Raw genomic sequence first — 20,502 nt, 5'->3', positions numbered from 1 at the left:
CCACCAGTGAACTCCCCCAGCACTCTCCTACCTCAACTTCTCCTCCTCATCATTATTGTTCTGCTTCACTAGACCCCCTTGGCTGCCCTCCTCCGTTAGCACTCACCGCGCGGTGACTCTGGATCTGCTTGTGGTTGGTTATGACCTGCCGGATACCGTTGACGAAGCCGCTCTGGTCGTTGGGGATAAGGCCCATGAAGATGCGCTTCTTGGATGAGTAGAGCAGCATGAGCACGCGCACCTCGCAGGGGGACGTTGTGTGTGGAAAGTGGACACATCCGGCCTAGAGGCAGAAGGGAAATGGATAAGAAGCTTAGTATCCCCACCGCCTCATATTCTTGTGTTTCTTTCAAAGATGTATAGAAGAAAAAAAGTTAAAAGTACACTTTTGAAAAAAGTTAAACAAACATAGGGATAAAAACAGCACCAATAAAAGCAGTAATCAAATTATTGCTAATAAATTAGCCGCTTACATATACTGTACGAGTTTGACTAAGTTGTATAAACTTGTCTGCTTTTACTTATTTAATCTCCAATTCATTATTATGGCATTTTGGAATGAAAGTGTCCAGCTTTTTCCTAACCGCTAGATGGCAGCATACATTTATGAAAAAAATGAAAATAAATGGGGGTTTTTTTTCCCTATTTGCCACCATACCCATGTATAATGCACATTAATGAACTTACCATTTTGGGGGGCAGGGAAGAAATGTGCATTATACACGAGAAATTACAGTATTGTGTTCAGTGGCACTAACCCTGTATTTACTTGCCATTGGATTGACACCACATCTCGAAACTTACAAAACCATTGGCCATAATGCGGTAGAGGCCTTTGAGCGATTCCATGTCCTTGTTGGTGAAGAGAAACTGAACCATTCGAGAGTTTCTGAAGAGGGGACCTAACGTCGTCTGGAAAAAGAGAGCCAGCCAAAGGGTCAAATTAACAACAAATTAGCTGTTGTTACAATTAAAAAAAGCTAAAAGCTACTCACCAAAAGCTGCTGCGGGATAAGCTGCATGATGAGCTTCTGCGGCCACTGGTCCGTGTTCCTGTGGAGACAAACGTCAGCAAGAAAAGGTGACAAAAGAAAGACCAATCCACTCACAGGTTCTCTCCCTGGTTGACTTGCACTTGACACGGCAGGGAGCGTGTCAGATTGGTGGCAGAATCCATAGAGGAGGCCTTGGGTTTCTGCAGGAGGGGGAAAAAAATGATGAACTCACAGTTGAACCGGGAACACTTTTTTTTTTTTCTAACACCTGTTCTGACTTGTGAAGTCACAAGGTGAAAGACTTCACGTGATTATTTGACGAGGTACATCACCACCATGTTCTATTTTTGATCTACGTGACGAGTCAGCTTAATTTTAGAACAAGTTAACATATATACACACACACGCACACAATTACTGTATTTAAGAAACTCTGAAATTCTGTCATTGTGGTATTTGTCAAATTTAATTTGGGTGATTCTGACTGACCTGAAACAAGAGAGGTGTCATCTGATTTGACTTCAGACAGTGAGATGAAAAAAATTAAACAATATTTTTGCAATATTTAGCTTCAACTGTATTAGGTAAGGGAAAGGAAGTGCAGCCACAAATTGCCTACGTAAACAGATGGTAGCACATATAGTGAAGAAAAGTATTTGAACACCCTGCTATATTGCAGGTTCTCCAAATTAGAAATCACGGAGGGGTCTGAAATTTTCCATCGTAGGCGCATGTCCACTGTGAGAGAAATAATCTAAAAAGAAAATTCCAGATATTACAATGTATGATTTTTTTAACGATTTATTCGTGTGATACAGCTGCAAATAAATATTTGAACACGTGAGAAAAACATTGTTAATATTTGGTACAGTAGCCTTTGTTTGCAATTACAGAAGTCAAACGTTTCCTGTAGTTGTTCACCAAGTTTGCACACACTGCAGGAGGGGTTTTGGCCCACCCCTCCACACACATCTTCTCTCGATCAGACAGGTTTCTGGGGTGTCGCTGAGAAACACGGAGTTTCAGCTCCCTCTAAAGATTTTCTCTTGGGTTTAGGCCTGGAGACTGGCTAGACCACGCCAGGACCTTTATGTGCTTCTTACGGAGCCACTCCTTGGTTTTCCTGGCTGTGTACTTCGGGTCATTGTCATGTTCAAAGACCCAGCCACAACCCATCTTCAATGCTCTGACTGTTCCCCAAAATCTCCCAATACATGGCCGTGTCGTTCATCTACAGCAAGGAGGCCCAGACTTTTTTTTTTTACCCCAAGATCTGCCAGCCTCTCGGGATCTACTGACTGGGTTGGGGGATCTGCACTGTGGTTAGATCAGTGTCATCCATTGAACTTATATGGCTCATTAAAATATTCTGATTACAGCATTTAAGTTCCCATCAGAAGATTTTTAAGAACAATTTTGTGTTTTTTCAAACTTACAATGAAAATGTAAAAAAACAAAAACACGTTGCTTACCAAACCCATCCACCCAACCATCCATTTTATTCACCGCTTATCCTCACAAGGGTCGCGGGAAGTGCTGGAGCCTATCCCAGCTGTCAATGGGCAGGAGGCAGGATTCCACCCTGAACTGGTTGCCAGCCAATCGCGGGGCACATAGAGACAGAAAACAGTCACACTCACAATCACACCTATGGGCAATTTAGAGCGTCCAATTAATGTTGTATGTTTTTGGAATGTGGGAGGAAACCGGAGTCCCGGAGAAAACCCACACAGACACGGGGAGAACATGCAAACTCCACACAAGCGGGTCCGGGATTGAACCCAAGTCCTCAGAACTGTGAGCTTAACACTTTACCAGCCAATCCACCGTGCCGCCTGCTAACCAAACCAAGCCAAAAAATTTGAAAGGTCGCTTCCAACTTTCTTTCATTTTTTTTTTTTAATCCACAATGATATTCACATCTGTTTTTCTTAGAGTTAAACTGAATTATTGCTTGCAGAATATCTTTAGCAATGCAGGTTGAAAGATGAATGACAGTTTTAAGGTTAATGTTATGTTGCCTCCTATATTCAAAATACAGAAATAGCTTTTTGTACACTGTATTGTCTGTGCTTTCATCCTCGATCAGCCACCCCGTCTGCCCCCCCAACAATTATTTTTTTCAGTAGCTGAATACACACCTACCTGTCATTTGGAACCCACAAAGCTATCGTCCTTTGCACCGGTGCAATCCATTTTTCACGACGAACTGGGTCTTTTGGAAAAGTATGAAGAGCAAATCCCATCCTCCCGAGTGTTTGAGCAATATCCAGCATAACGAGCCGGCATTTTGGCTAAGACGAAGGAACACAGAGCTACCTTCCCGCTAGTAAAACTGATATAAACACACGAGGCTGCTGAGTGCGCTCCTGCTGATAACGTCACTTCCTGCTTCTTCACCAAAACAAATCCCTCGACAGGATTTTCATGGGGGGAGTTATAAAACGCCACATGTCAAAATCATGTTGGGCGAAAAAACAGATGGGTCCACTCCGACTGCCTTGTTTTTTTTTTTTTAATTAAAAACATATTAGAAATCATGCTTTTGGTGTCTGGTGACCTTTAAGCTACTTAATACCTACCTTCAGGCCACTTATGTGCGCAAAGCCTTTGGTAAAATCAGTTAAAAAGTGGACCAACGAGGCAAAATTAGAACTTCAAAGCTGCTTTGACTGCACAGACTGGAGTGTCTTTAAAAATTCAGCAAGCAGCCTAGATGAATTCACAGATATTGTTACTGCATATGTTGGTTTCTGTGAGGAGATGTGGATACCAACAAAAACGTTTTGCACATTCAATAACAGGCCGTGGTTCACAGGAGCCTCTACAATCGCACTAGAAATCAGCTGACTAAAGAAATTAACATTGCAAAGAGGGATAACTGGAAAAACATCTTGGCACAAATGACTCCAAATCAGTCTCGCATGAATCACAAAAGCACACTACTTACAAAGTGACAATCCCCCTCAGAAAACAACAATAGTGAGCTAGCCGACAACCTGAACAGCTTTTACTGCAGATTTGAAAAGAACATTATCACACCACACAACCACCAAGTCTAACCACCATCCACTTCAACATCTCCAACTTCATCATTTAACATCCATGAAACCTACGTGAGGCAGCTTTTCAAACAATAAAAGATAAACAAAGCGCTGGCCCTAGACCCCATTCTGCCTCAAAGTCTGCACAGACCAACTTGCTCCTGTCTTCACAAAGATCTTCAACGGTTCTCTAGAACTGTGTGAAGTACCAACCTGGTTCAAACGTTCCACCATCATACCGGTCCCAAAAAAAGCAAAAGTCTCAGGTCTTATTGACCACATGCCTGTTGCCTTGACATCTGTGGCATCTATTCTTGCCATCTTCCAGTGGATCTACAACTTCCTCACGGGCAGGACACAGCAGGTGAGGCTGGGATACACCACCTCATCCACGTGCACTATCATTACTGGGGCACCCCAAGGTTGTGTCCTCTCAAGCTCTCAGCAAACTCTTCTTGATCTACACAAACTCCTGAAATTTGCCACACCAGTCATCGACCTCATCAAAGACAGGACAGGATGTGGCGAGACTGAAGCAACATAACCTGGCATTGAAAGACTGTAGAAATGATTGTGTATTTCAGAAGGCATCCTTCACCACAGATGCCCCTTATGCTGTCCAACTGTCTTGTGTCAACCATCGGGACCTTCAAGTTCTTGGGAATTACAGTCTCACATGACCGGATGTGGGAGACGAACATCAAAAAAGCCCAGCAAATGACGTACTTCTTGCGGCTTCTGAAGAAGCAGGCATGTCACAAGAGCTGCGGAGTCAGTTCTAGACAGCAGTCATCGAATCAGTACTGTGCACGATCAATCAAAACCGCTGAACAGATTGTCGGCACCACCCTACCCACCCTTGAAGACTAGCACGCCACACAAACTAGGACCAGAGCAGGCAGGACACTTTTGGACCCTCCACATCCCAGCCACCAATTCTTCCAGCGCCTTACGTCGGGTAGGCGCTACCAATCAATGCAAATCAAAACGAGCAGGCATTCATAGATAGATTTGATTTTTTTTCCCTCTTGCAATTAAGTCATTAAATTCTTGATCATCGAACCTACTATTTTCTGCCGTGCGCCATTGTTGGGATACAACCTCACATCCTGCTGGTCTAATCAGTATTAGTATTGGTAATAGATACTGTAGACTATCGCACAATTCGTCATTTTAAACTGCTCCTTTTGCATAATTGTCATTTCACTGGTCAATAACGGTGAACCGCATACAGGTAAGGGCACTCTGTATAAGAATAATGTAATGTGGGGCGTTGACGCACTAACTGCTCTAAATGCTAGAAGACTTTATCAATGCACAAGAGTCACACTCTTATTAGGAATAATTTCCTATTAATTGAATGTGTATTGTTCTTCGGTCTTGTTCGTTTGTTTGTTCTTCTTCTTAGTATTCAACATAAATGTCATACCAGGGCAGCACCAACTGCCGGAGACAAATTCCTTGTGTGTTCTTCCATACTTGGCCATTAAATCTGATTCTGATCGCAACTGATATGATGTTGAGGGCAGAAAATCACAGAGGGATCATACACTGGTGTGCAATTAAATCAAAAGAAGCAATGATCAATTATATATCTACCTGACAAATTTATCGGCCAATCTTAACCCTTTTCAAATTTATGATTAGTTTAAGGATATAATTCCAACTATAGAAGTAAATTAGTGCCACCAGGACTTGAATTTGAAATGCCACAGAAAACAGCAGTCACTCACATTTGATGAGCGCAACCGCGCTTGTGCGCCTTTGCGCTCGCAAAGCTGCACAGTTGAGGACGAAAAATCACACACATGAAATTTATTACGAGTAGAAATACATAGATATTGAAAGACGTGGCTTAGTTTGTGTAGTCTTGACATGAATTTACGTGTTTATGTCATAAACGTTGGAAACAAAACAAGCCTCATCCTAAACAATCAGTATTCACCCGGAAACAGGAAATGCAAGTTAACAGGAATGAGCATTTTCAGAAGTTATGCCAAAAACGCACATTCCGAGTTTCTTCACGTACTGCGAGTGCATTTACTGTACGTCGAAAGTCGTCAACATTATGAGCCATTTCAAAGAAAATTCAGTTACACCGAAAACATTTCTGGGATATAACACAGGTAATGTTTCAGTATCTAACTATAATAAGTATGAGATTGTGATTTACTTTCACTAGTCTGTCCATTTATCTAAATGTGAACGGTCATTTTCCCCGTGGTACGTGTTATCTTGAAGTTGAAAACTTTTCCCCTCTACAAGCTTTAGGAAGATATAGATCGACTGGTACCTTTCATCAATGAATTGACAAATACGGCCGTAAATTACGCTAGATTATAACAATACATCACGAATACCGACAGGAATTTTTGTTACAATGTATCGCTAGCTTGTTGCCACTAACGCCAATTATGTTGAACTAAACTTTAATCATTTTCAAAACATTGCGGGTATAGACCATTCGTGTTTATTCGTTGACAGGCCAGTGCATTTAATTTTTTTTCAGATAAAGATGTCAGATCAAGAATTTTTATTGAATTTTGAATACTCTTTTATATCACGTTCTACTAATATCAGTTGAAATTGGAAATTCTCATTTCTGAGTTTGAAATTTTTGTTTTCTATTTTAGTTAGGCATTTGTTTATTTTATTTTTAATTTACAGTTATTTTATATTGATCCAGTTAGATGTTTGAAGGTCTTGAGATTCCATCCCTAATCACACCCGCAACTTTATCTGCAAGCATGACTGACCACACCGATACATCTTTCAAATGTGAGTGACTGAAACAGGATTTGAATTTGAACTGTAAAGTGATCACATTTTCAATAGTTGCTACAATTCGCTGTGTGAAATTCAACTGGCTGTCTAAAATTCACCATCTGTGCCACCAGCCAGGGTTACTTCAGGTCAGAACCAAACAGCCATCCAGTTACACTTTCTTAGTATGTGACGTCACGCGACTAAGTGACATGAGGTGACTTTAGCTGCGCTAAAGGCTCAATATTGATTAATATATATAATCCGCACCGGATTATAAGTGGCACTGTCGGCTTTTGAGAAAATTTAAGGCTTTTATGTGCGCCTTTTAGTGCAGAAAATATAGTAAATAGGAGAACCCACGAATTGATTCTCAAATATGTGGGGGTCCACTATATACAGTACAGGGATGTAATGGAGGCATTTGTACATGTATATGGTTTCAACAGCCATGAAAGCCCTCTGAGGAAAACCAGAACTACAATTTGGCGCACAACAAGATTGCATTTGACACCCCTAGTGCATATGAAAAACTGACAATAAATCTGACTTTTAAAAAAATGTAATCACAGTTTGCTGTCAATTAACTGTTGCACCTTTAAAACGACAGTAAAACATGTAACATAGGTAACACACACACAACTAGTACGACGGGTAAACAATTAAGTGGCATTTTGTATAGACTACTGAAGCAACACTTTCTAATATTTTCCTCATCATGTGTTTGGTCTCTCAGATACTAAAATGTTTAAAATAAGTAAGCAAGTAATTAAGAAAGTCACTAAATAAATAAATAGCTATGTGTGTATCCCACTTGAGTTCACAAAATGAATTACCTCCTGCCACTCCAGCACGCCACTCCACGCCACAATCTTGTTTGCCATGCCCTGCTGCTGCACCATCGGATTGGGGTTCACTTGTGGTGCCTGTTCAACCAATGTTAAAAAACAAAAAAGTCAACAATGACATCATTGTGAACACAAACTTTGCACAACTGCTCAAACGTCATATATCGTACCATATTGGGCTGTGCTGTAGGTGGTGCAGGCTGGCTAGGAAGTGCTTGTTGCTGCTGAGTGGGTGGCTGAGGCTGCTGATTTGGTGGCAGCTGTCCAGACGGCGGCACCGCTTGCTGAGGGTTTGGAGGGCCCGGCTGCTGCGGCAGCATGGACTGAGAAGCTGTGGTAACGGTGGAAATATTCGGCTGGTTGAGCTTTACCCCTGACAGCGACGGCATGGACGGCTGCCCGGCAAACTGGGAGACTGGAGGAGAGCGGGAGGATGTGTCATTAGTAATTTTGTTTGCCTATTTAGCAAGTCTAACATAATTCTTTCGTGTTTTGAGAAGTATTTCTTTAATTATGCTTGTTCTTTACAGTGGTGTTTAAACAGTACTGAGCTATGATGATTGGTTAGTTAGCAGGATGAGACAAAATTATGATTTCTGTCTTAAGTAGTAGCGAGTCACTGTAACCAGCCGGTGGTGCTGTGGTGAAAAAAGCTGATTAATATTGTTTTTTTTTGTTATTTATAGTTTTGTGTTGCACATTCAAAGTTTTTCCATATCGAAATACATGTCAATATGCCCCAAGAATAACACAAAATAAAAATGCTAAGCTTTTGACCATATCAAACGGACAAGGATTTACAGTAGGACATGAAGAACTATTTAGTAATATACAAAAACATTTGAATTTCCTTTGAGCTGGGAGATGTTGCAAGTGTGCCTATTCTGGTGTGTCCTAATGATGTGTCCTGTTCAATGACAAATGTAAAAACGTAATCAACTTTAATAATTACCCTCAGAGTACTGTGCATTAACAGCCGTTGTATAGTTGAGTACATCCTTTAAATAGCAAGCATGAGAACCAGAGCAAGACAACAATACAATAGAAGTGGAAATTTGGCAAACATGCACACACAGACACATTAAGCTGAAAACTCACATCGGTTCTTCTGGCCTTTGGCTGCCTCCACAACCATCTGTGCAGCCACCTGAGCAGCAGTCATGGTGGGTGGATTCTGTCGGTGGGCAGATTAAACAGGAATACAAAGCTGTGTCAAAATGTTTTGCTCCAGCAACACAAACTGCGTCACCTGAATGCTGGCCAAATGTAAAATGGCTTAAATTAGGATTGCCGCTGCTGGCCAATGGCTGCATACTTGATAAGGATGCGCCGTACTCATGCTGGGAGGCGCCTGCGGACCTACGACCAGAGGCTGACTGACAGTCAGGGGTTGAGATGGTAGGACTGGCTTCAAGGGCCCTGGACCTCCAGGTGAGGATACTACAAGACATGGAATAATATTTTTACACGTTTGATTACGTCACTTAATGCATAAAATTAAAATGTAAACTCAAATAATGTACTATTTATTGACCCATTTTTAGTTGTCACACATGTGTGTCCATTTCATTCTCAACTGCATATACAAATGTTAGTTTGTATTTCAATTCAATCCTCTTGTCTTTATTGCCAAAACCTCTCAGTTTTGTTGTGGTTTAGTTGAAGACAATTTTGGCTCACGCAGTTATCTACTTTAGAGAGTGGTGACACATTAGTCATACTCTACCCCCAGGACAGGGGTCAGGAAACTATGGCACACGAGCCATATCTGCCTCTTTTGATGGTTGCATATGGCTCGCAGAGCGCTCATAACATCATACTGTACATGTCATTTCTGTCGCGTAGGCAACGCAAATGAAGCAGCGACGATTTGTCCTAGTGGGGTTGCCGTAGTTTGCTACGGCTACCAATGTGCGCAGGCGCAAAAGCGTCAAACTCAGATCGGGTCGGAACAACTAATTGTAGAAATGCTTTTGACAAAGATCGCTCAAAGAAAAAAGATGAGGAGTACTGCAGTGTTCTTCAAGACTGGACAGCCTTAGTGGGGAGAGGTTCTGCTGTGTGTTTAATTTGTAATGACAAAATTGCAACAATGAAATGCTGAAATATAAAGCGCCACTTCCACACACGCCTTACTGTGTTAGCATGAAAATATCCTACGGGGGACAGCAGGATGAAAGCATGTCAAGACTCCTGTCCAGAGTCCAAGCCACTCAGCAGCAAATCCGTTTTAGGACCCAACAAGGTGAATGGAATTCAGAGAGCCATGCTGGTGCTTTAACAATTGTGAGAAAAGGAAACCCAGTCAGGCGGCACGGTGGATCAACTGGTTAGAGGAGGAGTCGGGAACCAATGCCTCGCGAGCCATATCTGGCTCTTTTGATGGTTGCGTATTGTTCGCGGAGCCCTCATAACGACATACTGTACATGCGATTTCTGTCAAGAGGCAACACAAATGACACAGAGACTGTTTGTCCAAGTGGGGTTGCCGTAGTTTGCTGTGTGAGTCGATGTGTGCAGGCGCAGAACGGTCGAACGCCAATCAGGTCGGAACAACTAATTGAGGAAATGCTTTTGACAAAGGTTGCTCAAAGGAAAAACAGATGAGGAGTACCGAAGTTTTCAACAAGAATGGACAGCCTGTGTGAAGCGAGAGGGTTCTGCTGTGTGTCTACATTCACAGATAGGGAGTATGCCAAAGCATTCGTCCTTGATGATGCCATTAAACATTGACAACTTTGCATAAAGACAAAATCATCAAACAAATAAAAGACATGCCTTTGTCGGCAAGAACCGTTCACCATTCGTACCAACATGATGGCAAATCAAACTGAATTAGATTCAAGCGTAACAGATGGAAGTCTCAACGCCTGCATGAAGCTTACTCTAACGACATATGAAACGGGCTATAAAAGCATCAGCAATACCATGCAAACCAGAAGTCGGATTAATGGTAATAAGTATTTTTGTCATCACTGGTTTGCAACAGCGTGTGTGTGTGTGTCTTTCGGCTTGTCCCTTTCGGGGTCGCCACAGCGTATCATCTCAGATGAACGCATATATAAGTTTGGCACAATTTTTACGCCGGATGCCCTTCCTTTAAAATAATTCTGAGACTTATTGTACTCTAAAAGTGTTGGTTTTACATAAATGTGCAAATACACCTTTACTTAGTTTTTAAACTACTGTATAGCTCTTTTGAAATTATATTTTAAAATATTTAGCATTTATGGCTCTCTCAGTCAAAAGGTTTCCCGACCCCTGGGTTAGAGCGTTGGCCTAACAGTTCTGAGGATTGGACGCAATAAATGCTTGGACTTTGTATTCACACCTACACAAATGGTCTGGCGGACTAACACACTACCCACACCCACACACTTGAACCACAGATCGATTGGATTGGATCATAGATATATGACTTAATAAAAGACAACCAATCCCTGATCCAATAACAAGCTCGAGCGATGAATCTATTTAAATGACCAGGTCATTTAGTGTATATACATGTGTATTGTTTTCTGCACATCTTCAAAAAGATCCTGCCAGGTAATGTATTCTAATTAGTCAGGTCAAACCAAAACCACAAAATGAGAGAAATAATGTGTGATAACTCATTGTAATTAAATTACTTAATAATTAAATTACGTCAAACAGACTGAAACAGAGCATGATTCGACTGCACCCCCGGTGCAAGCGTTAGTGACAGCACGAGTTTGCTTGGTTACATTACGTTTTGCTGCCTGCTTGCAAGCCATAAAGTATCAAACGTGCGTGAACATATCTCAAGAATGCCTTGAATTAAAGTCCTCTCCTGAACACCGGTGACCACCAGGACACGTTTACCCACCATTTTGTTCTTCTCATCCACACAACACGATTGATTGTTGTCGTGGCAAGAAATCTATCTAGTCAAATTTGGATTGACAAGATAAAGCCCAGTGATCGCAAAAGACAGGATACAGTGATCTCGGAATACAAGGTTTTATTACAGTAGTCTGACATAGTGCAATCGTGAAAGAGCAAATTTGTCCTGTAGTCTGCTCTGCGCATGACGTGTTGTGTGTCCTCAGATAATTACAGTACTATGTCAAAAAATATGCAACTAGGCTAAATATAAACCAGATTTTGTATTCACATTCTGTACACGATGGCGACGCACTGTAATTGTGTTTTGTGGAACCGATGATTGGCAAACTATGACAAAGCCAATCAGCATAAAATGTCGGCCAATACCAATTGGGCAGACGAGATCGGTATGAAGTGTATAAATGACATAATAATGTTATGGTTAATTCAATAAATAAATAAAAACCAACAGCCCGCAAAAAGCAATTGACTTGAGACATAAAACCAATTGTTCAAAAACAAGTACAATCTTAGTCCTATATGTAACTTACCAGGCAGTGAAATGCCCCTGACCAACACCATGTCCTGACTGTAGTCCGGGTGGGGCTCCACAACTCCCCCCACTGGAGAAGCCCGCTCAAACAGAGCTCGTAGGGCAGGCAATTTTCTTGGGGCCACCACTGAGAAGTGGATTCCTCGCTGTAAAGTACAACTGATGTGAACATAATCTCTCACACAAAAATAAAACAATTGCAAGAGCTCACATCTCTGATGATTTTAACCAGGTTGTCGGCAGTGCAGCCAGTGTAGCTGACGCTCTCCACGGCAGGAAGCAAGTATGGCGGAGAGTTACACAGCAGCACACACACTTTGTGCGTCTGACCTCTGGAGATGGTAGAAGCAGCAGCAGGATTAAAGAAAATAACCCACATGGAAGTTTTTGTGTGCATTTTTTTGCTAACCCGCTACTAGTCTTTACACGTTCAGGATTTTTGGGGCCAATCAGTGAGTTAAAAAAAAAAAAAAAAAAAAGATAATCACCGATCTGGTTATAACATATATAACATATAGCAATGACGCTATTGCAATGACCTGTTCATTTACAGTATCTACATGTGTACTTAATTGTTCAAAAATTTATATACATCTATATAGAATATATCCACTTTTTGATCATATTACTTGCACTGTATGTTTTTATGTATGTATGGTTTTGTCTTTTTTTAAAATATTGTTTGCCATTTTTATTGTTTTTATCCCATTTTAAATGTTTCATCTCTTTGTTTTCAAATGCCTTTAATCACATAAAGCACATTGAGTTACCTCATGTATGAAATCCTCTATACAATTAAATTTGTTTGCTTGCTATAGATTTACAATAAATATATCTTTGTTCACTTATGTAAGTGAGGCTTAAGTGACAGACACTCCTGATTATTTCCAATTTTAATTTATAAAGTTACATTTAATTTTTATTTTATTAGTTATAATTTTCATTTAATTATTCAGAAATATATTAATATATATCGAATTTGAGGTTTTTTTTAATCAAATTAAACCACACCTGAAAAGACTCACTAACACCATTTTTTGAAAATGTATTTTACATTTTTTTAGGAATTTATTATTTTGGACATGGCTGCCTGTCATTTAATGGCACTGTGGCCAAGTAGTCCACGTTACTGTAATCAATACTATATAATTTTTGTATTCTTTATGATTCTACAGTTTATTTGTGCTCAAATTTCACATGCACCATTTCAGGGATCGGCAAAAATGAAGTACGGAAAGATGCATTGCGACCAGAATCAGAGTAATAACAACAATAGTATTTTTTTTTTTTCAGAATTCTGTGTTACTATAGCAACACAGTTCTCCAAAGATAACCAAAACAATCTCATTGGCAATTACTTTTTCTCCAAATTCCCTGTTATCCTGATGGCATAATCCCAAACAAACTACCGAAAAGTTCAAAGACCCATTGAAGTTAATGGGACCTGGAACCCAGGTTTAAATAGATTCGTCTTAACCGGACTACTAGAGTGGTACCTTGACATAGGAGTAACTTTACACATGAGTTTTCCAAGTTATGACGTGCAGCCAGGACACTTTTTTTGCTTTCTTCCTGAGCCAGGATTTGACATACAAACGACTGCCACTAGATGGCGGTGCAATCGTTAAGATGCTAAAATGAACAGGTCCTGCCCAGCTTTTCAAGGTTCACCCAGTCTTTCCACATGTGCACGTCGGCTCCGTAGCATCTCTCCATCCATCCATCCATCTTGTACTGCATTTCCAGGGCAGTAGCGTTAGCAAGGATTCCCAGACTGTCCTTTGCCCAGCCACTTCATCCAGCTATTCTGGAGAGATCCCAAGGCACTCCCGCCCCAGTCGAGAGGCAGTCTCTCCAACGTGTCTTGGGACGTCCCTGGGGTCTCTTTCCAGTGGGACGTGCCCGGAACACCTCACCAAGGAGGGTTATTGTTAGGCATCCGGATCAGATGCCTCTGCCACCTCATTTGGCTCCTCTCAATGCGGAGGAGCAAAGGCTCAGCACTGAGTCCCTCCTGGATGACCGAGCTTCTCACCATATCTCTAAGGGAGAGCCCAGACACCCTGCAGAGGAAACTCATTTTGGCCACTTGCACGTATGTACGCCATGAGCATTAAGAGTATGGCTAAGCGAAATGATACAAATAAGTTCAGAAAGAGTGAAAGAAAAACAAACTTGTTGCAATTAAGTTCAGAGGTACAGTAAGTGAGCGAACTTGACTGAGAAGCCCCCTCCCCGACAAACATCTCCACCCTGCATCTCCGCCAGTATCTACTGTTACTAAAAATCGTCTCATCTCCAACGTAAGGACACTTTATAAAAGCATTTCCATTCTCTCCATTTTCTTTTATGTTTTTACACAATATTTGTTATTTAAAAATACACTCTTCTGACATGTCAAAAACAAAAAAATGGGGTGGCATTTTGGGGGCCTGAAATGATTAATGGCATTTACATTCATTTTAAATGGAGAAATTTGCTTTGGCATAGGAGCAACGTGAGTTAAGACTTCAGTCACCAGTCAAATTAAACCCGTATCTCAAGGTACCACTGTATTTGACTTTCCAACTTGCAGGTCAGCAGGGCCAATCTAAAATTTCTGAAGGAACTTTCTAGTTTCTATTTATTTGCTTTTATATCAAAATCGCATTATTCCAGGGGCTCAGAGAATGAATGAACGACTGAATGGATGGCTGGATGGATTTTTAACTTCCAATTAGTGTGGCCACCTATGTGAATTGAGACTGTAAGGCACATGACTCTCACATCTGTTCCCGCATCTTCTTGAAGTCGTCAAAGAGCTGCAAGGCCACAGAGAGGCCCTCCGCAATCAGGCTGCAACTCTCCGCTCCTCCCCCCATGAATCTGAGCATAAAAGTAGGGAAACACTTGAGATTCCTTACTCGTAAATAATGCACACTTCACACAAAGAGGTGCACTCACTGGATGCTGTCGATCCAGGAGACAAACTCGAAGGCTGAGCTAGTGGGAGCGTGACACTGGACATATGATTCAGGGGCGCAGTCCACCGTGTTGAATACTACCAGACCGTACTGTGTCCCCCCGTACTAGTGGACGGTGTGAAAGAAAAAAAAATGCACAAAGATTAACATGGTCACTGAAAGGTCACAAAGCAGGCTGCTACATGTGAATCTTTGGTGAAACAAACAATACCGTTTTTTTTTTCTTGTTATTGTGTTTCGAGTAACAGTAACTGTATACAGCTGTATGTTAACAATAAGGATTCATCTGCTTTGAATAATTTCTAATTCCCGGACTTGCTTCTTAATAGCCCATTCAATATTCTCATTCTCTTTAATTAGTAATAAATTAAATACATATGATCTTTTAATCTTTGGAGTACTCAAAAATAATAATCCAACAAATGAGAAATCAAATTTGATTATTTGAAAACTATCTATAGGCCCCTGTATAAGTTTTTCGTTTTTTTTGAGGCAACACATATCGCCACAATGTAAATACAGCTAGCACATTTCCTTCTGGAAAAAAGCATTCATTCTTCATACTTTTCAAAAAGACCCAGTTTGTCGTGAAAAATGGACTGCACGTGTGCAAAGAACGAGAGCTTTGTGGGTTCCAAATGACAGGTAGATGTGTATACATCTACTAAAAAAAAAATAATAGTTTGAGGGGTGGGGGGGTAATATTTGTTTTCGATTACTTGAGAGAAGACACTGAAATAGGACACAGAAAAAGCAAAAGTACAAAGAGAACGCAAGTCTAAAGATGCTTTGGAGCGACAGCAACCATTAGCCAAGTGATGATTTTTAAAGTCATGCGATTGAAAACAAATTGCCCGTCCGTCACGTCACAATATGGCGACGTTCCACCACATATACCAGGAACCAAAATGAGCTTTTGGTGAAATAAAAGATAAACTAAATGGATGATGTGTTTCCCGCTCATATTTATTTTTTCGTATAGTCATTGAAGTGAATAATGGTATAAGTATTTTTCATTGCAATATCTATTTTAGAATGTTTCATAAGGATGACACTTGACCTTTAAGCATCTAAAGCTGCTCTGGGTCCCACATTACCTTGGACTTCATCACTGGCCTACTTATCAAACTATCCTCCTCTCTATCATTTCATCCCTGTCCCCTTTTCTGCATGCTTGTGAGTAGTGAGCGAACAATCCATTGTTCATCATCATTTCACGATGAAAGTATTAAGACCCCATATGAAATGATCCAAATGCGACACAAGCAAGGAAACTCTTTGATAATGCCAACGACCAATCAGAGCAAAGTTATTTTCCATATTTCAATTGAGAAGAAGAATGGTCCAGTCAGAGCAAAGTCTCTTTACATGTCACATATTCATTAGAAATCCTTGTGTTTCAACTGCCAGGTGAAAAAGATTAGATGTTGACAGGTACTTCCATTTGAGTCTGCAGAGTTAACAATGGAACATAACACTGTTCTTTTTGGACTTGATCAGTAAGGCCCTCCTCGCACTGAGCAGTACAGCAGAAAGCAGCTGAACCAGACCGCTACAACAACACGTCAGTTGCAGACTGAACTGCACACCAAGCAAATGATGCAACAGAAAATCTTTGACCTTGTACCGGGTTTTGAGGCTAGTTCAAAGTTTGAAAATGTTGTGAAAATATTCCATTGCATAAAAGGACAACATTACGAGGAAAATAACGCCAAAACACAGGTAAATAATACAGAAATAGAAAAAATACAAATGCTTTTAAACAGAAATCCTTTCATCCATTTTGCTTAACTGAGGTCAGGTCACGGGGGCAGTCATAAATATCAGCGCTAATCAGCAAAATGATACAATGATACTACCTCTGAATCTACCCAAGCAAAGCTCTATTACCATGTCAGAATTTGATACAGTTGACAAAAAACTGCAGAGAAAAATGTACAACAGCTGAAACCATCAACGAGCTGTCTTGACTCAATACCATCTGACTTATTCCAAATAATTGTAAAATCAGTGCTTGCAGATTTGCAACAAATAATCGATTGCTCACTTCACTCTGGCAAGTTTCCTGAAGCACTTGAAGTAGCTGCTAAGCCTCTTCTAAAAAAAAAAAAAAAAAAGATCACTGAGAACTTCCATGTTAGCAAGCTATAGACCCATCTCAAATCTCCCTTTCATAGGCAAGATTGTTGAGAAGTTGTTTTTAATCCACTCAGCAATTTCTTGAATTTAAATGGACTTTTTGACAAATTTCAATCAGGTTTCTGAACCTATCACAGTACAGAATTTGCTTTCATCAAAGTGATAAATGTTGTTCATCAAAGTGATAAATGTAGGATTGAATACTGACTGAGGAAAGGTGTCAATTTTGGTCTTGTTGGATTTCAGTGCAGCTTTTGATACCAGAGATAAGAATATACTGATAAATAGGTTGGAAACGTGGGTAGGATTAATAAACAGTTCTTAAATGGTTCAGGTCCTACCCATAGGAAAGGAGCTACTTTGTAACCTTTGGAAGTGCTCAACCTCAACAAATGGCAATGGCATATGGGGTCCCAGAAAAAAAATAATAGTTTGAGGGGTGGGGGGGGCATAATTCTCTCAGAATGTAATAAAAGATCTGCACACGTAAATCAGGGTTGCTAAATGTGTCGATGTACCCGTTGGCGCAGCTTTGGCCGGGCTGGCTCACTGATACTGTCTGGGAGTCTGTTGTTAGTTAGAAGTGATCCGCACATCATCTAAGTAAGGCTTGCAAGGATATGAATAGGATGAATTTGACCGGTTCACTTCACTCGATTGTGTCCGAGGTGGACGGCTTCAGCCAGGCTAGCTCATAACATAATGTCTCTTGCTAGTTAGAAGTGATCCACATATCATCTTAATATGGCTCGAAAACGATAGAGTAATATTTCCCCAGTCACTTCACCTGATTGTGAGATGTTTTCTTCTTTGAAAAGAGCTTCCACGTCCCATAGTAGGTGGCACATCGTGTTTTCAATGGGGAATGTCGCAGTGAGATGTAATGAACAGAGGATGCAGGAACTATGGCTACCACTTCGATGATGAATTAAACTTCTACAACTTTGCGCATGGATTACGCGCTCTTTGCTCATATTTATTTTTTTGTACAGCCTTTGAAGTGAATGTTATATGTATTTTTCATTACAATATCTATTTTAGAATGTTTATAGGCATGACACTTGACCTTTAAGGAAAATCCCCATTGTGAGGGTGTGCACAACAGCTTGGTATTTCCTAGACAAAAAGTAACTGTTCACACTGCCTATTTTGGCTTCAGATGGCACAAAATGTGATAGGGAAACACTCACGTCGCCTCCAAAGTCTGTTTCCGCAGGTGGGCCTCCGTTGAAAAACCTGTGGTAGCACATGCATTGCATGAATTAAGTGTCTATCCATGATGATAGAGGATTTTTCATGCATGATGGCCTTACTCAATTGCTGGGAGTATGTAATTCTTCCGCAAGGACTCAAAGTAGGGCCCCAGGTTGGCAGTGCCTTCAATGACAAAGACCACATCAGCCACCTGGTTGTTGCCAGCCTTGGTGGACACCTCCATGAGGGACACCATGGATCTACACAAACAAGGATCATCAAATGTATCAATTATAGTCCATTCAATTTTTTAATGATGCTTTTTAAAGGTCTGGACCTTAAACATTGTGACGTCTTGTCAACAGTAAGCTTCGTTGACTCATAGCTTTAAACTGTTGGGTTTAGAAACACATGCAAGAGTACCCATCATTTTATTGAAAGATATTCGTTTTCGATTACATGAGAGAAGACATTGAAAGAGGACACAGAGAAAGCAAAAGTACAAAGAAAACGCCAGTGTAATGATGCTTTGGAGCGACAGCAACCATTAGCCAAGCGATGATTTTAAACTCACGCGATTGAAAACAAATTGCCCGTCCGTCCCGTCACAACATGGCGACGTTCCACCACATATAACAGGAACCAAAATGAGCTTTTGGTTAAATAAAAGATGAACTAAATAACCTAAACGTGTGCCTCGGAATCACAGCATTGCTAGCACCAACGTTTTGTTGTATTTCCACGGGAAGTGGTGGAGCACCTAAGTGAAATGACGCGGGGATTTTGTCTTCTTCGGCTACCATTTTAGGGCGGTATTTTGAGTCTGCTGCCACTCAGTGGACCGACTTCTTCCTCCCCCATCTATTCCGCCCGGCCCCCACAGCGTGGTAAGCCACGACGTCCAATAGATGGCAGAAAATATCCAAAAACCGCTTGTTTGACACTGAACAAGAGGCTTTGAGGGCTATTAAGGTACTGATTACTACCCCTAAGGGAGACTTTATAGTCGCTACATCAATATAAATTAATACACATGTAGCAAACATTAGGTTGTAATACATCATTACAATAGTAGCCTCCGTGATGGACAAAGTACTGTAATGTAACTGTCTCGAACTGTGCCGTGCACAAGCTCTTTTGTTGGAATTTGGGGTTTGAGTTTGAGCTCCTCCTGCTCAAACGCTCTCTCTCTCTCTCTCTCTCTCTCTCTCTCTCTCTCTCTCACACACACACACACACACACACACACACTCTCCCTCGCTCTCTCTCTCTCTCCTCTCTCTCTCCTCTCTCTCTCTCTCTCTCTCTCTCTCTCTCTTCTCCCCATCTCTCTCTCTTTCTTTCTTGCTTTGTTTCTGCTAAAGGACAACAGCAACCAGAGCCTGTCAAAATCAAAGCAGCAGTCACTTCCACCACCTGCAAAGAACTACGTTTCCTCCAAATTCTACCGCCGCTTCATCCGCAATTACAGTAGCATCTCTCCTCCACCAGCTCTCCATTCAAATGGACCTCAGGCGCATCCCAAGCCTTCAACCAGCTCAAAGTCCTTTTTACCTCCCATTCTTCATTACCCAGACCCCTGCCTCTAGTTTGTGGTTGAGGTGGAAGGCCTCTGACGCTGAGGTGGGTGCCGGGCTCCTGCAGCGAGACCCCTCTTCCCAAAAACCATGCTCCCTTTCTCGTACTTCATTGGAGCAGGCACCAGTAAAGTTAAACAGCTGATCAAAGAGGCTCCAAAGAGCTACCTGGATCCCAAACCGGACCTCTGAACCAGCTGTTCATTCATAATTCCAAATGCTCTGACATCCTTCAGTGGGCTCACAACTCCATTCTCACCTATCATCCCAATATCACCCACACCACCCATTTCATCCATCATTTCTGGTGCCCCAGTCTGGTCAAAGACACTGCCCCCACCTGGTCTGCTGGTCTCCTTAAAGGGCCACTGTCATGAAATGCAAGCAGCCATGTGCGATGACAACGGCGTAAAGCCCCCCGGCTCAACAGTGTTGTTCATCGCAGAGGGCGGCGGCTATGAACAACCCCCTAAAGCAGTCCGGCTCCGTTCAGCGATAAGCCACCTCGGCACCAAAAATGAGCCACTACGGCTGAGGCGGCGCGTCTGCTGATCATGGCTTCGGCGAAAGCTGCGCGTTG

At 41.4% G+C, this 20,502-nt stretch overlaps 1 protein-coding gene across 6 annotated transcripts in view; it reads right to left on the bottom strand.

The window, feature by feature from the left end:
* Positions 1 to 19,134, bottom strand: part of med25 (mediator complex subunit 25) — a 41,082-nt gene extending 21,948 nt beyond the window's left edge. Inside the window, exons 1-16 of one of the 6 annotated variants that reach the window (XM_061846741.1) lie at positions 18,920 to 19,122; positions 18,683 to 18,737; positions 18,465 to 18,605; positions 18,342 to 18,387; positions 14,993 to 15,117; positions 14,816 to 14,914; positions 12,261 to 12,381; positions 12,048 to 12,195; positions 8,966 to 9,090; positions 8,749 to 8,824; positions 7,821 to 8,065; positions 7,639 to 7,728; positions 1,110 to 1,195; positions 996 to 1,053; positions 805 to 912; positions 107 to 283 (exon numbers count right to left, since the gene is read on the bottom strand). In XM_061846741.1, the coding sequence (XP_061702725.1) occupies positions 107 to 283; positions 805 to 912; positions 996 to 1,053; positions 1,110 to 1,195; positions 7,639 to 7,728; positions 7,821 to 8,065; positions 8,749 to 8,824; positions 8,966 to 9,090; positions 12,048 to 12,195; positions 12,261 to 12,381; positions 14,816 to 14,914; positions 14,993 to 15,117; positions 18,342 to 18,387; positions 18,465 to 18,601 (1,641 nt within the window). In that variant the 5' untranslated portion in view covers positions 18,602 to 18,605; positions 18,683 to 18,737; positions 18,920 to 19,122. Of the gene's footprint in view, positions 1 to 106; positions 284 to 804; positions 913 to 995; positions 1,054 to 1,109; positions 1,196 to 7,638; positions 7,729 to 7,820; positions 8,066 to 8,748; positions 8,825 to 8,965; positions 9,091 to 12,047; positions 12,196 to 12,260; positions 12,382 to 14,815; positions 14,915 to 14,992; positions 15,118 to 18,341; positions 18,388 to 18,464; positions 18,606 to 18,682; positions 18,738 to 18,919 lie in introns of all 6 variants that reach the window. The other 5 variants (XM_061846744.1, XM_061846742.1, XM_061846743.1 and 2 more) reach the window with 5 other exon arrangements.
* Positions 19,135 to 20,502: the final 1,368 nt, after the last annotated feature.

Source organism: Syngnathoides biaculeatus, chromosome 16 (assembly GCF_019802595.1).
Source record: "Syngnathoides biaculeatus isolate LvHL_M chromosome 16, ASM1980259v1, whole genome shotgun sequence".
Taxonomy (NCBI): Eukaryota; Metazoa; Chordata; class Actinopteri; order Syngnathiformes; family Syngnathidae; genus Syngnathoides; species Syngnathoides biaculeatus.
Note: the sequence above shows the minus strand (reverse complement) of the source record. Positions and strands in the feature narration are given on the sequence as shown.